The sequence below is a fragment of the Silurus meridionalis genome, chromosome 1, assembly GCF_014805685.1.
Source record: "Silurus meridionalis isolate SWU-2019-XX chromosome 1, ASM1480568v1, whole genome shotgun sequence".
Taxonomy (NCBI): Eukaryota; Metazoa; Chordata; class Actinopteri; order Siluriformes; family Siluridae; genus Silurus; species Silurus meridionalis.
In genome coordinates this window covers 34838705-34866224 of record NC_060884.1, presented here as the reverse complement: position 1 = coordinate 34866224, position 27520 = coordinate 34838705, and the positions used below count along the sequence as shown (strand labels likewise).

The 27520-nt window shown below is 41.6% G+C and overlaps 1 protein-coding gene across 4 annotated transcripts; it reads right to left on the bottom strand.

The window, feature by feature from the left end:
* Window positions 1–696: 696 nt before the first annotated feature.
* Window positions 697–27449, bottom strand: LOC124388496 (NLR family CARD domain-containing protein 3-like). 4 transcript variants are annotated; one of them, XM_046853189.1, is made up of 12 exons: window positions 27390–27449; window positions 27226–27279; window positions 24318–24434; window positions 15886–15942; window positions 13595–13859; window positions 12272–12317; window positions 11085–11281; window positions 10634–10705; window positions 8428–10195; window positions 7207–7380; window positions 1386–1562; window positions 697–951 (listed from the first exon to the last, which is right to left on the bottom strand). In XM_046853189.1, the coding sequence occupies exons 7-12, from the start codon at window positions 11227–11229 to the stop codon at window positions 825–827; spliced, it is 2463 nt and encodes an 820-aa protein (XP_046709145.1). In that variant the 5' UTR covers window positions 11230–11281; window positions 12272–12317; window positions 13595–13859; window positions 15886–15942; window positions 24318–24434; window positions 27226–27279; window positions 27390–27449; the 3' UTR covers window positions 697–824. The 4 variants fall into 4 exon arrangements, with proteins under 4 accessions (XP_046709145.1, XP_046709154.1, XP_046709170.1 ...); XM_046853198.1 differs by having other exon boundaries at window positions 13812–13859; XM_046853214.1 differs by lacking the exon at window positions 10634–10705.
* Window positions 27450–27520: the final 71 nt, after the last annotated feature.

Below are 27520 nucleotides of genomic sequence, written 5' to 3'. Positions count from 1 at the left end.
ACCTCTAAAGCAGTGCTGCAGCACTCATGCGTCTGTTTTTTTGAAGCAGCTTCTGCACCTGACGCACAGCATGAGGACTCGACTATGATGGACCCTTGTGAGGTCTGTTCCGAGTGGAACCCGAGTATGACCCTGACCACTGTACTGTAACTCAGTTTCAGGGTGTTTCTGATCTTTTTACAGCCTCAGCATCTTTGTGCAGAGCGACAATTCTAATTCTCTAATCTTCAGAGACTCTTTACCATGAGGTACCATGTAGAATATCCAGTGGTCAGTATGAGAGAATTGGACTCAAAGCACCACATTTTAACTGCTTTAATACAAGATACACACATTTGTATGGTTCTGACAAGCAGAAAAAAACATGAACATGATGAATAGTACAAATCATTAGTATTTGTCAAATACTAACTTTCAGCTGGTTATTAAAAAAAAAGATAATAACATAATATAATTATTAATAATATAATACAGTGGAACCTCGGAGCTTGCGAGGGTTAGGGACCAAGACCGGTCGCGAGTTCCGAATTTTCGCGACCTTTTGATTCGCCCCTTCCAACCCAGTAAAAACCCAAAGAACACTATACGAAATCGATTTAAACGAGTAAATAACAATATTTCACTATTTACATAATAAAAATAGTTTTAAAGCATTTTTTAGACAATTTTAATGAGACCTTGATCAGAAATGTTAAAACTAGAGTTTTGAGCAGCTCGCGGTTGCTCACGAGCCGATCTGAATGAGAGTCTCCGGTCGGAATGAAAGTCGCGAGCATGCGAGGTCGCGAGCGCTGAGGTTCCACTGTATACTGTTGGATGTAGTACTATTTATATGAATTACGTTTTTGTAGTATAACAAATTCAGCTACATCCATGACAGGGTTTGTGGAGTTTCTGTTGAAATTATATGAGTGGGACGTCTTATTCAGCTCATAGGGGTCAGGCTCAATGCTGCAAAAAAAAATAAAAAAATAAATTGGAAAAAGTGATTAAACATTCATTAAGCATGCTTTTACTAATCAAGTGTATTATACACACTTTACACATTACATACACATGTGTATTATACACACATTGGTTCAATAAGTGAAAGCCACTACCCTTCTTTTTACACTCACACAATGTATATGAGGATCATGATTTTGAGGGTCAAAGAAATTCCATTTCCTTGAAATTACAGACTTACCTTTATTTCTCCAAACTCTAGGATAAACAGTGTAACATCCACAGAGTGATAGCAGATTAAAGACTTAATACAGCTTACATTTCAGTAGCAAGTTGAGACACATTCTTTTTTGTAATAAACAACCAATAGTAAAAAAATGCAGGCTGTGAGTGAAAATATGTTTGTGTGAGTTTTAAAAACAGTACAACTATGTACTCACTGTAGTGTCTCCAATGTGCAATTTGGATCTTTCTGTAGATCGGACAGCATCTTTATTCCTTTGTTGCCATGTTCATTGCAATTCAGATTCAACTCTTGAAGTTTTGACATTGGGTTTGACTCCAGAGCTAAAGCCAGAGCAACAAAGCCAACATCTGAAATCCCACACTGCACTAGCCTGCAGTAAAAGAAAAAAACTCCATTTAAAGTCAGCAGTACAGACAAGACTGCAATTCTGAGGAAGTTTGATATCCACCCATAATGAATTAAAGGCACAACTGTGAGCGAACGTCTTTATGAGGTCATATAGAAACTGGATATAATACGATACCATATAATACTGCTGCAGGATTTCAAACAACAAATGAAAAATTTAGGTGATTGGAAAATTCCTTAAAGTTCCTAAAAAATATGAAGACTGAATTGACATAATGCTATAATCAGATACAAAGCTTTGCGAGCTATGTTGACTATTCAACAGGTTTGAGAAGTGCCTTGTCTTATTTTACCTCCTTTCAATCATGCTTCTAACTATCACACTAACTTTAATAAAATCTCCAATCACCAGAGATCTTCAAGTAATACAGCATGATCCCCAGGAGTGTTTAACAAATGCTCAACATGATCTCATCCACCCCTGGTGAGGTGAAAGACTTAGTGGTTGAAATGTTGGATTTATGAACAGGTCATGAGTTCAAATCCCAGCGCCAACCCTTAACCATCAACTATTCAAGTTCTATAAATAAGATAAAGTCACAGTTGACCCCCTTCACTTTTTACATTTTATGTTGCAGCCTGATATTACAATTATTCAAATTGTTTGTTTCTCATTAATCTACACTCAGTCCTAAATAATGGCAAAGTGAAAACAGCATTCTAGAAATGTCTGTAAATTCTTTTAAATAACCCCCTTGGACATAAGTGTGGCATAACCTGGACTTTTCCAAGAGCTGGTCACTCAGCCAAACTGAGCAATCAGGGGAGAAGGGCCTTAGTAAGAGTGAAGACTAAGAACCTGATGTTCACTCTGACTGCACTCCAGAGATCCTGTGTGGAGATGGACAAAGTTCCGGAAGGACAACCATCACTGCAGCCCTCCACCGATCAGGGCTTTAAAGCAGACTGGCTAGACGGAAGCTTCTCCTCAGTGCAAAACCCATAGAAGCCCACTTGCCACCTGAAAAGACTCTCAGACTCTGAGGAACAAGATTCTCTGATTTGATGAAACCAAGATTTAACTGTTTGGTCTCAATTCTAAATGTTATGTTTGGAGAAAAAACAGGGACTGCTTATCACCTGCCCAAAACAATCCTAACAGTAAAGCATTGTGGTGGCAACATCATGTTGTGCGGGGTGTTTTTCTGCAGCAGGGACTGGACGACTGGTCAGGGTTGAGGGAACGCTGAATGAAGCAAAGTACAGAGATCTCCTCAATAAAAACCTCTTCCACAGTGATCAAGACCTCAGTCTGGGCTGAAGGTTCACCTTCCTACATGACAACAACCCTGAACACACAACCAAGACAACACTGGAGTGGATTAGGGACGACTCTCTCTGTGAAAGTCCTAGAGTGGCCCAGCCAGAGCCCTAAACTGACCCTTATTGAACATCTCTGGAAAGACCGGAAAGTGGCTGTCCATGATGCTCCCCATCCAACCTGCCCCAGCTCGAGAGGATTTGCCCTAAAGAATAGCTACAGTTTAGTTGTATTTTAAAGTAGCTAAACTAAAGAAACAGCTAAACAAAGACTACACTAGGCTAAGCTAGCAATATTACAAGATGTGGCAACTGCCATCTAACCTAGGGTGTTTAGATCATCACAACTTCTACATAGTAGAATGTAGGTGCACACAAGGTCTTACCTGTTCTCAAAACAAGATAATAGGAAAAACATTGCTTATAAATATTACAAAAATTAGAAAAATAATGTTATTACAGTATAAAGAAAAACTAGTTCATGCTTTGACTCAATCTAGATGTTATAGTAAGTGCATAAATAAGCTTCAGTAAGAGTCCCTACCAGAAGCAGAAAATATGATCACATCAGCCCTGTTTTAATCATCTACACTGCTCCCAATTACATCTCACACTGATTATAAAATACAACTACTGACGTATAAAGCACTTAACGCTCTCATGCTGCAGTATCTGAATGAACTTCTGTACCAGGATGATCCTCCACACCTACTTAGATCAAAATGTGCAGGCTATTTGTTGGTTTCTTAAATAATGAAGACTCCAACAGGGGGCAGATGTTTCTCTTATAAACCCCACAGTTATGGAACAACCTTCCAATCAGTGTTTGGGACTCGGGACTGTTTGGTGAACTGGGATATTTGGATGCTGTCGTCGTCACTCTCACACGTTCACTCAGGTTTGTTGATGGTGGTGTGGTGGGTCGTCTCTTATCCCAGAGATCCCTCATGTCTGTGTTTCCTTCTGCTTCTCCCTTTTAGTTCTGGTGCCAGAGTGAATCTGTTCCTACTTACACCCTGATCACACTTTACAGTGTATTTACCTTTTATATTTTAAAAATGAATTAAATTAAAAACAACTAAAAGCTAATAACTCTAACAAGGTTATTCAGCAACGATTGGCAGGGGTCCATCTATATAGTTGGACAACACAAGGAGCCAGAGAAACCCAGCCATTAGGGAGGCACAAGCCAGTGCATTCTTAGTGCCGGTCCCAAGCCCGGGTAAATGGGGAGGGTTGCGTTAGGAAGGGCATCCAGCGTAAAACGTGCCAAATCAAATATGCGGATCACAAATGAGAATTTCATACCGGATCGGTCGAGGCCCGGGTTAACAACGACCGCCACAGGTATCGTTAGCCGACAGGGTACCGGTGGAAATTGGGCTACTGTTGGCCGAAGGAGGAGAAGGAGAGGAGGAAGACGTCTACAGAGACGGCAGGAAAAGGAGCAGTGTAGGAGAGTGGAGGTTAGGGTTGGTACTTTAAATGTTGGTACTATGACGGGAAAGGGAGAGATAGCTGATATGATGGAGAGGAGAAAGGTAGATATGCTGTGTGTTCAGGAGACCAAGTGGAAAGGGAGTAAGGCCAGGAACATTGGAGGTGGATTTAAACTGTTTTATCATGGTGTGGATGGAAAGAGAAATGGTGTAGGGGTGATTCTGAAGGAAGAGTACAGTAAGAGTGTAGTGGAGGTGAAGAGAGTTTCTGATAGGGTGATGATCGTGAAGGTGGAAGTTGAAGGATGATGATAAATGTCATCAGTGCCTATGCTCCACAAGTTGGCTGTGAGATGGAGGAGAAGGAAAGATTCTGGAGTGAATTAGATGAAGTGGTAGATGGTGTACCTAGGAAAGAACGGTTGGTGATTGGGGCAGATTTTAATGGGCATGTAGGTGAAGGGAACAGAGGTGATGAGGAGGTGATGGGTAGGTATGGTTTTAAGGAGAGGAATGTGGAAGGGCAGATGGTGGTAGATTTTGCTAAAAGGATGGAAATGGCAGTGGTGAACACTTATTTTAAGAAGAAGGAGGATCATAGGGTGACGATAAGAGTGGAGGAAGGTGCACACAGGTGGACTATGTGCTATGCAGGAGATGCAACCTGAAGGAGATTGGAGACTGTAAGGTGTTGGCAGGGGACAGTGTAGCTAGACAGCATCGGATGGTGGTCTGTAGGATGGTTTTGGAGGCGAAGAAGAAGAGGAGGAGAGTGAGGACTGAAAGAAGAATAAGATGGTGGAAACTGAAGGAGGAAGAGTGTAGTGTGAGGTTCAGGGAAGAGGTCAGAGAGGCTCAGTGGTGTTAAGGAGGTGTTGGATGATTGGGCAACTACTGCAGGAGTGATGAGGGAGGCAGCTAGAAAAGTACTTGGTGTGACATCTGGAAATAGAAAGGAAGACAAGGAGACGTGGTGGTGGAATGAGGAAGTGCAGGAGAGCATAAGGAGAAAGAGGTTGGCAAAACAGAAGTGGGATAGACAGAGTGATGAGAAAAGTAGGCAGGAGTACAAGGAGATGCGGCAGCAGGTTAAGAGGGATGTGGCGAAAGCCAAGGAAAAGGCATATGAGGAGCTGTATGAGAGGTTGGACACTAAGGAAGGAGAAAAGGATTTATACAGATTGGCCAGGCAGAGGGACCGAGCTGGAAAGGATGTACTGCAAGTTAGAGCAGTAAAGGATGGAGAGGGAAATGTGTTGACTAGTGAGGAGAGTGTGTTGAGAAGGTGGAGGGAGTATTTTGAGCAGCTGATGAATGAGGAAAATCAGAGAGAGAAGGTTGGATGATGTGGAGTTGGTGAAGCAGGATGTAGATAGGATTAGTAAGGAGGAAGTGAGAGCAGCGATTAAGAGGATGAAGAGTGGAAAGTCGGTTGGACCAGATGACATACCGGTAGAAGCGTGAGATGTTTAGGAGAGATGGCAGTGGAGTTTTGACCAGATTGTTTAACAGGATTTTGGAAGGTGAGAAGATGCCTGAGGAATGGAGAAGGAGTGTGCTGGTACCGATCTTTAAGCATAAAGGAGATGTGCAGACCTGCAGTAACTACAGGGGAATTAAGTTGATCAGTCACACCATGAAGTTATGGGAAAGAGTAGTGGAAGCCAGGTTGAGAGAAGAGGTGACCATCTGTGAGCAACAGTATGGTTTCATGCCGAGGAAGAGCACCACAGATGCCTTATTTGCTTTGAGAATGTTGATGGAGAAGTATAGAGAAGGACAGAAGGAATTGCATTGTGTATTTGTGGATTTAGAAAGCCTACGACAGGGTGCCAAGAGAGGAGTTGTGGTATTGTATGAGGAAGTCAGGTGTGTCAGAGAAGTATGTAAGGGTGGTGCAGGACATGTATGAGGACAGTGTGACAGCAGTGAAGTGTGCAGTAGGTACGACAGACTGGTTTAGGGTGAAGGTTGGACTGCATCAAGGATCGGCCCTGAGCCCTTTTCTGTTTGCAGTGGTGATGGACAGGTTGACGGACGAGGTCAGACAGGAGTCTCCTGGACTATGATGTTTGTGGATGATATTGTGATTTGTTGTGAGAGTAGGGAGCAGGTTGAGAAGAGCCTGGAGAGGTGGAGATATGTGCTGGAGAGAAGGGGAATGAAACTCAGTAGGAGTAAGACAGAGTACATGTGTGTGAATGAGAGGGAGGGCAGTGGAGTGGTGCGGTTGCAGGGAGAAGAGCTTCAGAAGGTGGAGGAATTCAGGTACCTGGGGTCAACAGTGCAAAGTAATGGAGAGTGTGTTAGAGAAGTGAAGAAAAGAGTGCAGGCAGGGTGGAGTGGGTGGAGAAGAGTGACAGGAGTGATTTGTGATAGTAGGGTATCTGCAAAATGAAAGGAAAGTTTATAGGACTGTGGTGAGACCTGCGATGTTGTATGGATTAGAGACAGTGGCATTGAGTAAAAGACAGGAGGTGGAGCTGGAGGTAGCAGAGCTGAAGATGTTGAGGTTTTCGTTGGGAGTGACGAGGATGGATAAGATTAGAAATGAGTTTATTAGAGGGACAGCGCATGTAGGATGTTTTGGTGACAAGGTGAGGGAGGCGAGATTGAGATGGTTTGGACATGTGCAGAGGAGGGACATGAATTATATTGGTAGAAGAATGCTGAGGATGGAGCCACCAGGTAGGAGGAAAAGAGGAAGGCCAAGAAGGAGGTTCATGGATGTGGTGAGGGAAGGGACAGGGTGGTATGGAGACGGATGATCCGCTGTGGCGACCCCTAATGGGAGCAGCCGAAAGAAGAAGAAGAAGAAGAAGGAGCCAGAGACAGCAGAAAAAGACAAAGAAAAAGCAGAGCAAGAAGCACTGTAACATGTAACAACATATATAATGATAATCTCACCACAGTTTCTCCAGTTTACACTCTTCATTTTTCAGTCCCTCAGCAAGCAGCTTCACCCCTTTATCCCACAGGTTATTCTCACTCAGATTCAGTTCTCTGAGTTTGGAGCATTTTGAGCTAATAACTGTAGACAGACCTTTACAGCTTTCCTCTGAGAGATTACAACCACATAACCTGCAGGAGAGATTTTAATCAGTACATATTTTACTCACAAACACACGTGTTATATGATGCAAATTACTTTGCTTTTACAAGGTGGTGTCAAGAAGTTTCGAGATTGGCTCTGTTTACAAGAAAGTACTTCATTTATTTACGTTTACACACTTTCACTATAGCGATACAGTGCCTCCCAGCATTCTGATTGAATGTGACCTGAAAGTCTTGTTTTTAAAGTGTGTCAAGAACCTTACGTGCTGGGTCTCCACAACAGTGTCAAAATGGCAACCTTTGAGCTGGATCTTTGGGAAGAGTGCAAAGTCCACAGGAGCCATGTCTAGTGAGTAGGGTGGGTGCAGAAGTAAGATCATGTTGTTTCTGAGAAACTCGTATGAGGAGAGTTTGGTGACAGAATAGCAAACACGGCAACACACGTGGCACCAGCTCCCGATGTACACAGGATGATATCTTTTTTGTCATACTGACTTATAAAGGTCAGTGGTCCCTGTGACTGTGCATGGAGCCTTGTTCTTCCACATATTGGCATGTTACAAAACAAGTTTCAAAACTTTTTATTACCACCTTGTACTACAGGGTGGTTTACAACATCGTAAATCCTAGAGACCACACATGACCACACATGACCTATACCAAGTGTCAAGTTCAGTACCAGCTTTGACTGCATCTTGTAATGGCATGAATGTAAAGTCTTCTCTCATTTAAGACCCCTCTACCAGAGGTAAGTCATAAAGTAACATCTCAGTTTTTGTTGTCAACAATTTTACTGTAAAGCCAAATACAATCTGGCTAGCACAAAAGTCTCCTGAATACAGGGAAACTGTAGCAGTACTCCCTCTCTGAAGACCACATTTTTGCTACAACAAATAAAATATGCATTTATGGCATTTGGAAGATGCCCTTTTCTCGAGTGATCTTATTTTTATACAACTGAGCAGTTAAGGGTGTTAAAGCATAGATTATTTAATGGCAGTGCAGTGTAATGCCTGACCAATGATAACTGTATATTAAGTTAAACATGTGACTAACCTCCTCATCAATACTTACACAGCTTTTCTGGATTCTTTGACCACTGGAAGAAGCCTTAAAAGACATTCCTCTGATCGACTATAAGACCTCAAGTCAAACTCCTCATGCTCCTGTGTTGAATTCAGCAACACAAACACCAATGCTGACCACTGAATAGAAGAGAGTTTGATTTGACGGAGACAAGTATAACCTCCTGGGTTCAGGTAACTTTGGATTTCTTTCACTAGAGAATGATAATTTAGTTCATTCAGACAGTGGAACAGATTGATGAACATTTCGGGAGAGGGATTCTCCCTGATCTTCCCTTTGATGTATTCAACAGTTTCCTCTATGCGGTGAGCGCTGCTTCCTGTCTGAGGCAGTAGGCTTCGTAAGAGAGTCTGGTTGGACTCCAATGAGAGACCCAGAAGGAAGCGAAGGAAAAGGTCCAGCTGTCCATTCTCACTCTCTAAGGCCTTGTCTACTGCACTCCTGAGGAAATCAGACATGCTTGAGTTGTTGAAAAGGTCAGACAGATCAGTGGTTTGGTGTTCAGGTTGATTTCTGTTGATGAAGGCTAGAAATGCATATAAAGCAGCCAGGAACTCCTGAACGCTGAGATGAATAAAGCTGAACACCTTCCCTAATTGGAGCTCAAACTCCTCTCTAAAGATCTGAGTACACACACCAGAATACACTGTTGCTTCTCTGACATTAATGCCACATTCCATTAGGTCTTTCTTAGAGAAGATCAGGTTTCCTTTCTCCAGCTGTTGGAAAGCCAGTTTTCCCAGTGCCATGATACTCTCTCTGGTCTGCTGAGGATCAGGTTCACATCTCTGATGGTACTTTTGGTCCTTGTGTTTGATTTGAAAGATCAGGAAGTGTGTGAACATTTGAGTCAGAGTCTTGGGGATCTCTTCACTCTCTGCTTCACTCAACATTCTCTCTAGAACAGTGGCTGTGATCCAGCAGAAGACTGGGAGGTGGCACATGATGTAGAGGCTTTTTGAAGACTTAATGTGTTTGATGATTTTTTTGGCCAGGCTCTGATCGCTGATACTCTTCATGAAGTACTCCTCCTTCTGAGCATCAGTAAACCCTTGTACCTCTGTTACTTGGCCAACAAACCTAAGAGGGATCTGATTGGCTGCTCCTGGTCGAGTCGTGATCCAGAGGTGAGCAGAAGGAAGCAGATTCCCCTTGATGAGGTTCGTCAGCAGCACATCCACTGAGGCTGATTCTGTCGCATCACATAAACTCTCATTATTTTCAAAATTTAAAGGAAGTCTACACTCATCCAGACCATCAAAGATCAGCACCACTTTACATCCATCACAGTTGATTGACTGGAGTTCATTTGCTCCTGGGAAAAATTGATGAAGAAGATTAATCAGACTGAGATTCTTTTTCTTCATTAAATTGAGCTCTCTAAAGGGAAGTGGAAACATGAAGGTGACGTCCTGATTTGCTTTTCCTTCAGCCCAGTCCAGAATGAACTTCTGCACAGAGAATGTTTTTCCAATTCCAGCAACTCCTTTAGTCAGCACCGTTCTGATGGACTTGTCTCTGAAAAGGTCATCGGATTGTATGCACTTATCTTTTTTTGTTGATCTCCTGGAAGCTGCCTCAAGATGGCGCACTTCATGTTCAGTATTGATGCCTTCTGTCCAAGCTTTTGTGATGTTGAGCTCTGTGTAGATCTCATTCAAAAGTGATGGGGTTCCATGCTGTGAAGTTTCACAGATTCTTTTATATTTGTCTTTCATTCTGGATTTATACTTTTTTTGATATATGGAGAGAAGATCTAATAAAAAGAAGAATGTTATAGTAAATATAAAGTTCACAAAGTTGCATTTAGTAGTGCAGTGAATACTCACAATTTACATTTTATCCTCTTTACATTAGGCACCCTGACAAGTAAGGCTGACTGAACCAAGTGCCCTTCTAGACCAGCTCAAGTCTGGGCTTGTCAGAGCAAAGCCTCAAAGCCTGGGATACTCAGACTCTCTCACAATTGAGCCAGAGCAGACCCCAAATGCAGAGACAGATTTAGACAGGTTTAAGGTTCGAGATTTTGAATTTAAAGTAACAAAAAAATCCAAATCAGGAAAAGCCATAAAAACTAAAGTTTGGTAAATCAGTCCAAAGCCTGAAAAAACAAAAACACTGATTTCCACAGGCTCAAAAATAAAACAACAGGAAAGCAACAATTTTAATTCTTTAATCCTCAGAGAGTCTTTACCATCAGGTTCATGAAGAACATCTAGTGGCCAGTATGAGAGAATTGGACTCAAAGCACCACATTGTAACTGTTCTAATACAAGATACACAAATGTATATGGTTTTGTAAAGCAGACAAAAACATTAACATAATAAATAGAACATGTGGCTTTGCATTTTTACACCACGTACAGCTGTTATCACTGAGGGTGGACTCACTTTTGTTAACAGTTAATTAAAACAATAATGGATGTAAGTTGTTATTTTTAGAGGACAGTAAATCAGTACTGATATACAATCTGCACATTGATACTCTAAATATATCCAAGTTTTATTTTGATAGAACTATACATGGATAACAAGTACATCATTCCTCATTTAAAAAAAAAACCCTTTTAATTTGTTGACAAACTGCTGTGGGGTTTACCAGATTACTAAAACACACTTTGAAGAATAATCAGCTCAGTTCTTACCCTTCTCTAGTGTTTTCATTAAATCTGTCTCCTTCATTTTCTCAAGGACATGTATTGTGACCTTCAGTAATGCTTCTTTGGCAATGGGATCATCCTCTACTTCCTCCTCAGAGCATGCTGGGCAATGTGAACTCAATAGGTTCATCTGTCTCTTTAATTCTTTTTTTTACCATAGTTATCATTTTGTGTTCCACTGTCTGTTCAGGAATAGAGAGTAATCAGGAAATTGCAAAAAACAAAACAAAATCCTAAAAAACAACACAATACTACATCTATAGTTTATGGGACATGTGGGACAAAATCTAAAGTCACTGTAAATTTAGAAGAAGAGAATACAATACTAATCCCCATTTTCCTTCAAGTCTCCACTCTTCTGGGGTCAATTTGTTTTCTAAAATGTATATTGGGTGTACAGAAAGGTGCTTTTCAAGAGTTTGAGGACGCATAATCTTTTCATGGTTTGTAAAAGACACATGCATGATACGATTGTTTCAATGCAACAAACTTGTTCATTTCATTTCATTGTATTATATTATTAATAAACTGTCAATTTAATGAGTAAAAGTATGTTTTTGATGAAGAAAATGTAGCTATGTCATGTTCTACTTTACAAGTTTCTTGTTATATTTGGACAACATGCTCACTCATTATGTACATGTAGGTTAAATGGTAAAAGGAATACAAAACTATCATGGCTTTAATACTTCAAACCCAAATCCAGTCTGGAATGTGGCTCATTGGAACCGACTTTACCATACAACAAGACAATGAGCCGAAGCGTAAGTCCCATCACTGTGATCATTATTCATTGCATGGTATGAAAGAAATCTCCAACTAGCTAAGAACACATTTGACAAGTTTTACAAGAGGGACGGCAAAGTATTTCAGCTGAATGTTTGGAGAAACTAAGTGTCCGGATGCTGAGAGTGTGTAAAGCCGTTCTTCATGTTAACATCTGAACATTTATAGATTTGTTTGGTCAAAGTAAATCTTCAGACCACTACATGATAGAGTTTGATGAATAGAAACAAAAGGAACATGCACATGTCTCTCAAAAAACTCTCAAGTGTTTTCACACTTTTCACAATCACATTACACGTACAACTCAAGCCAGATTTGAAATTAGATTTCATGACCTCAAGAACAAAAAGTTGTAGTTATAATACTTAAGAAGTAGTAAAACAAACCATATATGTGTTTTCTATGTGACTTAGGTAGGGCTCCTTTGCTGATCTGTGAAAAGAAAAACAAAAGTGTTGGACTACAGCAAATATTTATAATTGGGCCCTCTTGATCAAACAAATTTTGTAATTTATAATGTGAAAATGAGAATGATGTATAAGATAAGATAAACCTTTATTCGTCCCACAGTGGGGAAATTTCTAAACATTAATTAATGAATATCTAAATAATAATTGCTAAATATAATAATAAAAGTGAATAATAAAATGAAAATTTAGCAGAAAAGCTATTTATTCAACACCTCCACTCCCCGACAAAAAGCGACCCATTCACTACACTCCACAACCCAGGGAAACCGACTGGTATGAAGTATGCAGTAGAATTCCACCCAGCCACCTCAGACAGCTGGTGGGATCCTACCATTTTGAACAATGCCTTCCTTTGGAGACTTAAACATAGTTGAAGGATGAGCTCTCTGCCAGGGAGTTATCACCTGACCTAGACTGTCTGATTACCCTGGCCCCCAGGAAAGACAGGAAGATTTAGGAACACAGAGCAGAGAGGCCACCAAGATGCCTAGATTGATTGTGTCCTCAGCTGCCCTTTTCCTGAAGAGCTCCTCCATGAGTGGTTCTGGTTTACTCTCTCCACCTCAACCCATGGAGATAGACAGACAGCATTATGCCAAAGGCACCTGTCTCTATTGCGAGGAGGCAGGGCTCTCCATTGAAGAGTGGGCCTGAGCCAACTACTGCCCAGCTCCTCCAAACTGCTTCTTAAAGTATGGATCCAAATGGGAATTTGGCAGCCTTTGTGGACTCCAGGATAGACTCAGATTTCCAAGATGAAGACCTAGTCTGCATTAAGAGCAAGCCACTGCAGGGAAACCTCCAGGTCTGGGTCTTAGACAGGCTTATGATCAAACTCTTGATGTCACCCAAATGAGGATGGGTTCCCCTTTTGAGTCTGGTTCCTCTCAAGGTTTCTTCCTCATTACATCTAAGGGAGTTTTTTCTTTGCCACAGTCGCCATGGCTTGCTCATCAGAGATAAATGCACACCATTCACCTTGACTGTTGATTTCTGTAAAGCTGCTTTGAGACAATGTCTGTTGTGAAAAGCGCTATACAAATAAACTTGACTTGACTTGACTTGACTATGTTAGACCAAACCACTGCATGTTATCAGCGAACAGCATCAATAATGGCTCTCATTCCTGGTCATCCATTGCCTCATGCTTGGTTTTCCTGGCTTCGGAAACACAACCCCCACCTGGACTGGACCAGTGGGTGAGTCCTAAAGTGTAAAGTGTTTGGCCAGACCCACTACCTCTCTGCAACAGCTCCTGCCCAAGTTTTACCGCTCCATCAGCCACCTTTAGATGTTCAGCAAGGTCTAAGCATCCACTCTGCCACAAAACTGGCCCTACGATTGTGCAATCAACCTGCTGCTGAGGACCTTTCCACCTCATGCTATCTGTCAGGGCCTGAGTGGGAAGCCATAAATCAGTATATTCAGATGTCCATTGCTGCGGCCAACTTCTGACCCTCCTCCTCTCTGGCCAGGGCTTGGTTCTTCTTCATGGAGACTTCACCTGTGTACAGATGAGAGAGGGTCAACACCATCCCGGTAAAAAAAAAAACGCAACCCCCCTGCCGCTTCTTTATTCAGCATTCAAGCTCCTCCAGGGGGCCACCTTCCTTTGCCTAGCCTACAGCCTGTGATCGAAAAACGGCAAGCCAGATGCCAGATGAACATTGTGTCTGACCAAAGTCCCCAGTTCACTTATGGAGGGAATTTTGTCAGCTCCTGAGGATCTTAGTCAGCCTATCCTCTGGCTTCCACATCCAGACAAATGGCCAGACTGAGATAATCAACCAGGAGATGGACTTCCACTCCTCTGCTTTGAGGACCCCTTCACCTGGTCCTCTAAAATAATCTGGGTGGAATATGGCCAAAATTCCTTGCCAACCACTGCCACAGGGCTCACACCCTTCAAGGCCACCTATGGCTATCTACTCCCTAGTTCTCCACCCAGGAAGCAGAAGCATCCACTCTGGCCCTGGTCTGGCCTGGACTGTTTTTATTTGGACTGTTTTTTCCCCTGTCCACTCTGTTTCTGTATGCCGGTGTTTTGATTTGTGGACAGGTACTTGGATTTTGACGCCTGACCATTACACTGATATTACCACAATATCTGAAGCACAGAGTTAGAATAGAATAGAATAGAATAGAATAGAATAGAATAGAATAGAACACAATACAATACAACGTTTCTAAACACTGACGCACAGTGTCTTCCCTTCACTCTTTGATAATGAAAATGCTCCTGTGTACAAACAAAGCTCCATGAAGACATGGTGTTAAGACTTGAGTGGAAGAGTGCAAGTGCATTGCTAAGCTGTCACTCAAGCAGGGGCCTTGACCTTATATGCTTTAGGTGCTGGCAATCCTTTACCTCAGTTAAATCTATTATATATATATATAATCAAAATGGCGGTAGTATATTAACGTGCTTGAAATTTCTTTATGTACATGATGTGCGTTAATAAATGAGAATGTGCATGCACGTGTTTTTGAAGGGTTTTTTACACAACAGCGTTGCCGCGATTAGTTTGATGAAGGCATGCTATAAAAATACATACAGTACATGTTTATCTGTCATGAATCCCCCTGCCACGCCCCCTTCGGCCACCTTCAGCGTGTCAGGTGCTTTCTCGGCCGCTTTCTCTGAAGCTCCGGGCTTCAATCGCGCACATATGGTGCTCGTTTAGCATCATCACCAGCTCCTATTTAAACTTCCACACTCTCACTGTCCGTTATTGTTGGTATATGTTGGTTCACGGCGGTCATTGTTATCGTGCATGCGTATCCCCCATGCTGCTATGATTTTGGATGGTCATCACACGGTGCGGCTTTCGCCTCCTGTTCATCGCATAACATTTAACAACAAAGGCATATGTGCACTAACTAACAGCAGAGATTCACCAGTATACAATACAACACCTGTAGCAGCTGTAAGACTTGATTTTTCAACCACTTCCGCGAGTTCTTCTGCGGCTGCACCGAAATAACCGACGTTAAATGGCAAATTTTCCCCCCTTGTGCTCGAGATATTAGGGTTCGGCGACATAAAAAAAGTCGACATAACCGACAAAAAATGCTTAGAAAAAGCGAGAATTTGGCGGTTCCACTTCAAAAACGTCGACTTAATAGGGTTATCGAGGTAACCAAGGTCGAGATAACCGGGTTCCACTGTATATATATACAGTACAGACCAAAAGTTTATATATATTATATATACAGTACAGACCAAAATGTATATAATTCCACATGTGTTAATTCATAGTTTTGATGCCTTCAGTGTGACTCTACAATTTTTATAGTCATGAAAATAAAGAAAACTCTTTGAATGAGAAGGTGTGTCCAAACTTTTGGTCTGTACTGTATATAGTGACTGTTGTGACTGAATGTACAATAAAATCCCAACACTGGAATCTAATGGAAAACTGGATCTTATCATGACAGCAGAGGGTGAATAAAACTAGAATATGGAGTTCACATAATTTTGAGATTCCTACATTCTACAGAGTGCTAAAAAAATCTAGGCTTGTACTGACCTCAGATCGGTAGAAGTGTCTATGTCTCTGAAGTCGATCTCTGGGTGTTCCATTGAACTGTTAGATAGATAATAATATTAATAATAATAATAATAATAATAATAATAATAATAATAACACAACAATGAAAATACTACTACTACTACTACTAATAATAATCATCATAAAACAATAATAATCATAATAAAATATGCAATCAGTATTTTTCAGAAGCTTAGCACAGAGACTCTATAAAGTGCACATTCATAGACCGTTCATAAAGCCGTTCTCAAAGTTTTCTCAAAGTTTTCACAGGAAATCAGACAGAGGGATTGAATAGTTTCACTCATGATAAGTATGTTTTGATGACACCACACAGTGGTGGAAGACATGAACGAAAGGTCTAGATGAACTAATGGCAAACTCTCTTTACTTCACTTTCCGGAAGTAGCACGGTCGCCATTACCTGGGCCTCAGCCCTTGCTCTCGAAAGAGTGTCTGCGCCCTCATTGAGATGACCCGGGATATAAGCTGCCCTCAAGGAGAGCAGCTTCCCTTGGGCCCACAGAAGGATCCGATGTGCCAGCTTATACAAGAGCTGCGAGTGCAGACCCCACTGATGGTTGATATAGGAGACCACCAAGGTGTTGTCCGAACAAACCAACACATGATGTCTAATCAGCATCTTGATCTGCCACACCTGTGAGGTGGATGATTACCTTGGTAAAGGAGAAGTGCTCACAGCATATCTCAAAAACCCTAAATTTGCAATTAAGTTGCTGCTGACCCAATCCTTTAGGCTTTCAAATATTGAACAAAAAACAGTTTGGACAACATGATTTTGATGTATCAAAATGTTCATGTATGAAACCCATGTGTGTGTTCATACTTTACAAATAAAGTTTACTGTGGCAAAAAAAATATTTGTTATTGTTTGTGGTGACCCAAAGTTGTACAACCTCAAGTCAAACAAAGTTGGGACATTGTGTAAAATGTAAAAAGAAAAACAGATCTCATAAATCCATATTCTATTCACAATAAAACAAAAATAATATAAAATGTTGTATAATATAAACTGAAATTTTATACTATTTTAAGGGGTCATTTTTAATTTGACTACTGCAACACATCTCAAAAAAGTTGTTACAGGGCCATGTTTCTCACTGTGTAGCATCACATCTTCTGTCTGTAAACATCTGGGAACTGAGAAGACCAGTATCTAAAGTTTTGTAAGAGCAATGTTCAATTTACTTTTCCCCTGTAATGCCTACGTTTCCCCTAAAGATGTTGCACTTCAGCTATATTGACCTTGTTCGCTTGCATTTGCTCTCTTCTTCTCTTAAGAGAGCTTAATCTGATACTCTTTAAATACTGTGACAGTTTCTGACAAATACCTCGGATCTATCTTGAGAACTGCCACAACAAAACTTACTCCAGACTTTGATGAACTGATCAAATAAGGAGTTCAACAACATTGTTCCTACTGAAACTGAACTTGAGATTTTCTGCTGTGTTTATTGATGCACTGGCAAAAAAAAACATCAAGTTGTTGATCTTTTGGCATGTATATACATCTCCTGACCCGGCCCCTCTGTCAAATTTTAGAACCCATGAGTCAAAGTTTGCCCATCCCTGTAATAGATGCAGTATGGAGTTAGTATTGTCTTGTTGCCTCTGTGCGGTAAGACTCGCGGTGGTGGCGTGTGTGTTTATATCAACACGGAATGGTGTAAGAGCTCTGTGCTTGTTTCATGTTACTGCTCATCGCTAGTGGAGTTTGTGACTGTTAGATGCAGACCTTTTTATTTACCACGGGAATTCACCACAGTTTACATCGTCGGAGTGTACATTCCTCCCAGTGCTAATGCTAAAGAGGCACTGAGTGAACTCTACGGCGCTATTAGCGACCTGCAGAATGCTCACCCCGACGGATTGTTTATTATCGCCGGAGATTTCAACCATGCGAATCTCAAGACTGTGCTTCCTAAACTCCATCAGCATGTGGACTTTGCAACGAGAGGAGCGAACACGCTGGATCTTGTTTACACAAACATCCCGGCGCGTATCGTGCGGAGCCCGCCCCATCTCGGATACTCAGACCACTGCTCTGTTATGTTGATTCCAGCATACAGACCGCTCATCAGACGCTCTAAACCGGTTCTGAAACAGGTGAAAACCTGGCCAGAAGGAGCTACTTCTGCTCTTCAGGACTGTTTTGAGTGCACTGACTGGGACATGTTTAGAGAGGCTGCAACCTACGGCGATTCCATCAACTTGGAAGAGTACACATCATCAGTGACCTGCTACATCAGCAAGTGCGTTGACGATGTGACCATCTCCAAGTCCATCACTACACGCTCCAATCAGAAGCCGTGGATGACTGCAAATGTGCGTGCGCTGTTGAAACAAAGAGACTCTGCCTTCAGAACAGGGGACAAGGCGGCCTTAAAACAGCAAGGGCCAAACTGTCTCGTGCTATCAGAGAGGCAAAGCGCACACGCCAAGAAAATCCACGACCACTTCCAGGACAGTGGAGACACTCGGCGCATGTGGCAGGGCATCCAGGTGATCACGAATTACAAGACCACATCACCTGCTTGTGACCGTGACGCCTCCCTCCCAGATGCGCTGAACGACTTCTACGCCCGGTTTGAGGTACAGAACAACGTGGTGGCGAGGAAGACCATCCCTCCTCCCACTGACCAGGTGCTCTGTCTAACCACAGCTGAAGTGAGGAAAACTCTATGCAGAGTTAACCCACGGAAGTCTGCTGGACCTGACAACATTCCTGGCAGGGTGCTCAGAGAATGTGCAGAACAACTAGCAGATGTCTTCACTGACATCTTCAACATCTCCCTGAGCAGTAACGTTGTTCCCACGTGCCTCAAGACAACGACTATCGTTCCTGTGCCAAAGAAATCGACTGTCTCCTGCCTCAATGACTATCGTCCCGTCGCGCTCACTCCCATCGTGATGAAGTGCTTGAGAGGCTTGTCATGAGGCACATCAAGACACAGCTTCCACCCTCCCTGGACCCAATGCAGTTTGCGTATCGTCCAAACCGTTCCACGGACGATGCCATCTCCACAACCCTTCATCTGGCCCTCACCCACCTGGATAACAAGGACTCATATGTACGAATGCTGTTCATTGATTTCAGCTCAGCATTCAACACAATCATTCCTCAGCACCTGATCGAGAAGCTGAACCTTCTGGGCCTGAACACCTCTCTGCAACTGGATCCTGGATTTCCTGACTGGGAGACCTCAGGCAGTCCGGATCGGGAACAGCATCTCCAGCACCACCACACTGAGCACTGGAGCCCCTCAAGGCTGTGTGCTCAGTCCACTGCTGTTCACTCTGCTGACTCACGACTGTGCACCAACGCACAGCTCAAATCATATCATCAAGTTCGCTGATGACACGACCGTGGTGGGTCTAATCAGCAGGAACGATGAGTCAGCATATAGAGAAGAGGTGAAACGGTTAACTGCCTGGTGTGGAGCAAACAACCTGTCTCTGAACGTGGACAAAACGAAAGAGATGGTTGTGGACTTCAGGAGAGCTCAGAGCGACCAATCTCCACTGATTATCGATGGATCCTCTGTGGAGATCGTCAAGAGCACCAAATTCCTTGGTGTTCATCTGGCGGACAACCTCACCTGGTCACTTAACACCAGCTCCATCACCAAGAAAGCCCAGCAGCGTCTATACTTTCTGAGAAGGCTGAGGAAAGCCCACCTCCTCCCCCATCCTGTCCATGTTCTACAGAGGGACCATTGAGAGCATTCTGAGCAGCTGCATCACTGCCTGGTTTGGGAATTGCACCGTCTCGGATCGCAAGACCCTACAGAGGATAGTGAGGACAGCTGAGAAGATCATCGGAGTCTCTCTCCCCTCTATCATGGACATATACACCACACACTGCATCCGCAAAGCACACAGCATTGTGGACGATCACACACACCCGTCACACGCATACTTCACCCTCCTACCATCAGGAAAACGGTTCAAGCATTCGGCCGTCACAACAAGACTGTGTAACAGTTTCTTCCCACAAGCCATCAGGCTTCTCAACACACAGAACTGAACAGAACTCACACACACTCACACACACTCACTTACACACGCACACACACGCTCACTGTGTGTTACTGTTACTGAACTGAACTGTACAACCTGGACTAAACACATTCATCACTCATCTCGATCCACTCCATCACCATTTATATATTTATTATTATTTATACTATATTCAGTACAATGTTTATATTCAGTACAATGTTTACATGCTGTTTTTGCACCTTTTATACTACAGTATAATGTTTACATGCTGTCTTTGCACCTCCTTGCTGCTGTTTTTTTGCACTACATTGCTCTTTCTGTTTGTATTTTCTCCTGGGTATAGTTTTTACATTCACCTCACACAGTACTGTATATGTAAGTATACAGTAGGTTTACTAGTCGGCGCTATACTTGGTTTTTGTCTTTTGTCTTGTCTTGTGTTGTCTGTCTGCACTCTGTCTGTCTGTACTGTTCTTTTGTTTGCACTGTTTGCACCAGGCTGCACTCGATGCACTTTATGTTGTTTTGTTGTTTTTGTGTAGCACCAGGGTTCCGGAGGAACGTTGTTTCGTTTTTACTGTGTACTGTGTACCACTGTGTATAGTAAAAATGACAATAAAAGCCACTTGACTTGACTTGACTTGACTTGTTTAAATATACAAGACATTCCCTGAAAAAGACGATTTCTCGATGGAAGTGTTTGTTGCTCTAAAACCTAAATTCTGCATTGATGGAGCCTTTCCAGATGTACAAACTGCCTAATCAACAGGCACGAATGCACCACTATACAAGCAGAGATGTAGCTTTTTGAACTGGGTGCTGATAACAAGCCAGATGGTCCGTCTGTAATAATGTCATCTTCACTGCTCAACAGTTGAGGGAGTTTTTGTCCTGTCTATACCATGCTACCAGAACACCTTTTCCACAAAATAACTAAGGCATTTAAAAAAACATTATTTTGCAGAAAACACACTGATCAAAATTAGAGAACACTTTCAGATACCTCCCAGTTATTGGTGTTAATCTGGTACCTGGTGCTAATTTCCTTGATTATCTGTCAACCGCTATTTAACTGGCAGCCTAACTTCCAGTTTCACTGACTATGCAAGATGGTGGGCCGTTCTAAAGTGAATGAAAGCCTTCGGCAGCAGGTTGTCCAGATGAAGGCGAAAGGGATGACCCTATCAGCCATAGCAAGACAAGTTGGTCATTCCAAATCTGTGATTTCAAGAATATTGAATCTTTACAACATCACAAACTCATTCAAGTCCACCAAGAAGGCTGGTCATCCACGGAAGACAAATACAAGAGAGGACAGGATACTGCGGAGGATCTCAATGGGCATTCGTTTCCACACTGCAGCTGGAATTGCTCACCAGTTCAGCGCTGAACAGGGTAAGGATCTGTCTCGTCATACAGTGTCTCGATGTTTAAAAACATTTGGAATGAAAGCCCACTCTGCAGTGACCAAACCGCTCATTAGCAGAAAGAATCAAAAGGCTAGACTAAGCATGTTGTGTGGACAGAGGAGAACTGGTCCAAAGTTCACTTCAGTTATGAAAGCAAGTTTAGTTTATTTGGGTCCGATGGGAAACATTATGTTCGGCGACAAACTGGAGAAAGACTGAACCCAAAGTGTGTAAAGAAGTCAGTGAAAAGTGGAGGAGGAAGTGTCATGGTTTGGGGCATGTTTTCTGCAGCAGGAGTTGGGCCTCTTATACAGCTACATGGCAGAGTGAATGCGAATGTTTATCAGAACCTTCTTCAACAACATATGGTTCCTTCCCTGGGTTCATCACCCAATCAGCCCGCAGTGTTCATGCAGGACAACGCTCCATGCCACACAGCAAAACGGGTAAAGCAGTTCCTTGAAACTGAAAACATTGAAATAATGACATGACCTGCCCAGAGTCCTGATCTCAACCCAATAGAGAACCTTTGGAAAATCCTTGGTGACAAAGTTATGGCCAAGTCAGGACTCGACTAGAATATGCCAGGAGGAATTTGGATAAAACTACAGAGTTCTGGGAGACAGTTCTATGGACTGATGAAACCAAACTAGAACTTTTTGGACATATGGACCAGCGGGATGTCTGGTGCGCAAAAGGTCAGGCTTATGACCAGAAGAATACCATCCCTACGGTCAAGCACGGAGGTGGGTCAATAATGATGTGGGGCTGTTTTTCTGCTGCAGGAACTGGCAATCCTGATTGTGTACCTGGCATCATGGATTCCCAGAAATACCAGGTCATTTTGAAGAAGAACGTGATGCCTTCTGTTTACAAATTAAACTTTGGTGATCATTGGATCTTCCAGCAAGACAATGATCCCATGCACACCTCCAGTTCAACCAAAGCTTGGTTGGGGAAAAGATGCTGGAGTGTCCTGGAGTGGCCTTCTCAGTCACCAGATTTAAATCCAATTGAAAATCTTTGGTGGGATTTGAAGAAGGCAGTTGCAGCACGGAAGGCGTCAAACATCACTGAGTTAGAGGCTTTTGCACGTGAAGAATGGGCAAAGATTCTAATCGAGAGGTGGAAGAAGCTTGTCAGCACTTATCGAAAACACTTGTTAGAAGTTATAAAAACTAAAGGGCGCTCCACAAGGTACTGAAGCTGGGGGTTGAATAATACTGCACATGCTCATGTGTTACAAGACTTACACTTTTCATTTGAACTTTAAAGTGAAGTCAACTTCTGTTGTCAAAATAACTCATATATGTATCAATAAATATTGTTTGTTATTTCACGAGTTTTTTTTTTTTTCCATTTATTTTCATTATCTTTCATCAACATCACTGTATTGTCTATTGGGGTGAGGGTGTTGAATATTTCTGATTGCGAGTGTGTGTATATATATATATATATATATATATATATATATATATATATATATATATATATATATGCATGTGTGTGTGTGTGTGTGTGTGTGTGGTCTTTCTTATCATGATCCAGTATAAATCCAGTATAAAAAGAACACAACTAAGTTTGCTAAAATACATTGCTTACTCTCAGTGCAACTCCATTTCCCAGTCTCGTCAACAACTTCTAACCACTTCTGCTTCCGAGTTCCTTAACCTTAACACACTACCAAACCACCTCAGCTCAACTTGAACATCATTCCAAATCATTCTAGTGGTCATTGTAATCCTATATACAGAGCTTAAAGGTTCCCTGGTGGTCTAGTGGTTAGGATGCGGCACTCTCAATGCTGCGGCCTGGGTTCGATCCCCGGTAAGGGGAACAAACCCCAGCCATTAGGGTTGCATAAGCCTTAGTGCCGGTCCCAAGCCCGGATAAATGGGGAGGGTTGTGTTAGGAAGGGAATCCAGCATAAAAACATGTGCCAAATCAAACATGGGATGGTCCGCTGTGGCGCCCCCTAATGGGAGAAGCCGAACGATATTGACCTGGAGGACTTTTTACCAAATCATCTGTCAAGATCCATTTTTTGTACAGCAAGTCTCATAGGCTTTGAGGTCTTGTACAGTATGCTTTAACTCAAAGTCCTATTTATCCATCAGGTCACTAAAACAGAGGTGATTCATTTAACTGAAGGAATCTCAGCAACGTTCTCAGGTTTGTTTTGTACAGTTTTTGATTTAGCAGAATCTGTGGTTTTACTCCTACTTCTGCCAAAAGTGAATCAAATGAAACCTGAAAAAGAAAGCACCAACGGCAATAATGCAGTGTATGCAAGGTGGTATCAAAATGTTTGGAGACTAGCTCTGTCTGGAAGTATTCTTTTTGAAGCATGTCAAGCACCTTCTGCAATATGTGCTGGATCTCCGCCAGTGGTGTCAAAACAGCAACCTTTGAACTTCATCTTCGGGAAGAGTGATAAAGTCCGCAGGAGCCAAGTCTGGTGAGTAGGGTATGTGCGGAAGTGAGAGTGAGTGGATTGTTCCCTGACGATTATCAAGCACAAGTTGCTGATTGGTTTTCAGGGGTCCAGTTTAGTAAAGGTCTTCCTGATCGCTCGTCGTCTTCAGGTTCTTTTGCTCTTGAAGCGCACATGCCCCTCGAACACACCTTGAACGACTCATTGCAGCGTTGCCGTATATCAAACGTATATCACATCAAACATCTCTGTGGCAGATTTGCCCAGTTTCATGCATGTTTGCTCTTTGTTCTAAATCGCAGATGTGGGAACACACGTGGTCAGAATCAAACCAGTTACACCATTAATCTTAAAACTTTTTCATACCACCTCAAATATAACACCATAACCATCTGGTTATGGAGTGGGGTTTTTCTTAGCTGAAAGTTTGCTATTAGAAGTCTGAATTATGTTTATTGTGTTTACAAATCAAATTCAAGGCATTTTCTATAACACAATCCGTATAATAAAATTCATTAGAGACACAATCACTTCATTCTTCTAACCTGGTTTCACTATCACACGCTTCACCTCCGAAATGACATGATTGCTTCATTGACTGGTCGATTTCCATGGAGGTACAGCTGGGATTGGGCGAGTCCGGCCTCCTTGCCTGAATCAATCTAAAAACATACATTGTGTTAGTTATGCATTGTGTCATCATCTTTCATAGCAGAGATCATGCAGAGACTTTGGAGCTAAATATATAATGTATATTTATTATTTATTATTTATATATATATATATACATACAGTACAGACCAAACGTTTGGACACACCTTCTCATTCAAAGAGTTTTCTTTATTTTCATGACTATGAAAATTGTAGAGTCATCAAAACTATGAATTAACACATGTGGAATTATATACATAACAAAAAAGTGTGAAACAACTGAAAATATGTCATATTGTAGGTTCTTCAAAGTAGCCACCTTTTGCTTAGATTACTGCTTTGCACACTCTTGGCATTCTCTTGATGCCTACTTTGAAGAACCTACAATATGACATATTTTCAGTTCACTTTTTTGTTATGTATATAATTCCATATATAATTCCACATGTGTTAATTCATAGTTTTGATGCCTTCAGTGTGAATCTACAATTTTCATAGTCATGAAAATAAAGAAAACTCTTTGAATGAGCAGGTGTATCCAAACTTTTGGTCTGTACTGTATATACAATGAGGAAAATAAGTATTTGAACACGCTGCTATTTTGCAAGTTCTCCCACTTAGAAATCATGGAGGGGTCTGAAATTGTCATTGTTGGTGCATGTCCACTGTGAGAGACATAATCTAAAAAAAAATTTAGAAATCACAATGTATGATTTTTTAACTATTTATTTGTATGATACAGCTGCAAATAAGTATTTAAACACCTGAGAAAGTCAATGTTAATATTTGGTACAGAAGCCTTTGTTTGCATTTACAGAGGTCAAACATTTCCTGTAGTTTTTCACCAGGTTTGCACACACTGCAGGAGGGATTTTGACCCACTCCTCCACACAGATCTTCTCTAGATCAGTCATGTTTCTGGCCTGTCGCTGAGAAACACAGAGTTTGAGCTCCCTCCAAAGATTCTCTATTGGGTTTAGGTCTGGAGACTGGCTAGGCCACGCCAGAACCTTGATATGCTTCTTACAGAGCCACTCCTTGGTTATCCTGGCTGTGTGCTTCGGGTCATTGTCATGTTGGAAGACCCAGCCTCGACCCATCTTCAATGCTCTAACTGAGGGAAGGAGGTTGTTCCCCAAAATCTCGCAATACATGGCCCCGGTCATCCTTTCCTTAATACAGTGCAGTCGCCCTGTCCTATGTGCAGAAAAACACCCCCAAAGCATGATGCTACCACCCCCATGCTTCACAGTAGGGATGGTGTTCTTGGGATGGTACTCATCATTCTTCTTCCTCCAAACACGTGTAGTGGAATTATGACCCAAAAGTTCTATTTTGGTCTCATCTGACCACATGACTTTCTCCCATGACTCCTCTGGATCATCCAAATGGTCATTGGCAAACTTAAGATGTGCCTGGACATGTGCTGGTTTAAGCAGGGGAACCTTCCGTGCCATGCATGATTTCAAACCATGATGTCAGTGTATTACCAACAGTAACCTTGGAAACGGTGGTCCCAGCTCTTTTCAGGTCATTGAACAGCTCGTCCCGTGTAGTTCTGGGCTGATTTCTCACCTTCCTTAGGATCATTGAGACCCCACGAGGTGAGATCTTGCATGGAGCCCCAGTCTGAGGGAGACTGACAGTAATGTTTAGCTTCTTCCATTTTCTAATGATTGCTCCAACAGTGGACCTTTTTTCACCAAGCTGTTTGGCAATTTCCCCGTAGCCCTTTCCAGCCTTGTGGAGGTGTACAATTTTGTCTCTAGTGTCTTTGGACAGCTCTTTGGTCTTGGCCATGTTAGTAGTTGGATTCTTACTGATTGTATGGGGTGGACAGGTGTCTTTATGCAGCTAACGACCTCAAACAGGTGCATCTAATTTAGGATAATAAATGTAGTGGAGGTGGACATTTTAAAGGCAGACTAACAGGTCTTTGAGGGTCAGAATTCTAGCTGATAGACAGGTGTTTAAATACTTATTTGCAGCTGTATCATACAAATAAATAGTTTAAAAATCATACATTGTGAATTCTGGATTTTTTTTTTAGATTATGTCTCTCACAGTAGACATGCACCTACGATGACAATTTCAGACCCCTCCATGATTTCTAAGTGGGAGAACTTGCAAAATAGCAGGGTGTTTAAATACTTATTTTCCTCACTGTATATATAAATAATGCCATTTTACACACTAACTAACAAATAGGTTTAATATTAGCAGAACTGAAAAAATAAATAAAAAAAACAATAAAAAATCCAAAATAATCCAAAATAAAGTGTGTGTTCTGAGTGTTTGTGTTATTTAGAAGTGATGACTATGGCAGAATAAAACTGTTTGTTTTGGCAAAAACATGGCCACATTTCCTCCTTCCCTGAGCCAACAAACTTGCTACCGTTACTTTTTATTTCTATTTCTTTGTAATAATTTTCCAGAATTTAGTGAAACAATTTTTTTCCCAGACAGTAACATCTATATCTGCAGGATCATGTAAACCAGGAAGCAGCTCTGTACATGTGCTCTTTTTTTAATGTTACTTAAATAATTATTGAGCAAAGATTTCTAGCAAACCTCTTGAGAGAGAAATATAAAAATTACTTTTGTTGCTAGTTTTCTAAAAGAAATGAAAATGTAAACATAAAAAAAAATTCTAGAGAAATATAAATATTTGGTTAGTGTTAAAAAACTTGAATATTACTTTGGTTACAGCTGTTTGTAATATGACTTGTTCAACTTTTTTAAATTATTTATTTATTTATTTATTTATTTATTTATTTATTTATTTATTTATTCCAGAATCACCTCATGGCTATTTTCTCAGCACAGCTCATTGTGGATGACATCCCTCGCCTTCAACTGTAAACATGCAGAGGTATAAATGCAGTTCAAATTAGTGTTTAATCAAAATAAAAAATTGGAGAACATTAATATTATCATAAATTAAATAGTTCTATAAATTTACATACCCACTGTGTTTGTGTCTGACTTCTCAACTGCGTTTTCCTCTAAAAGCTGCTGTATGTCTGCAAGTTGGTTTCATTTGTAGAATACCACCCACCCACCCACCCACACACACACACCCACACACACCTACATG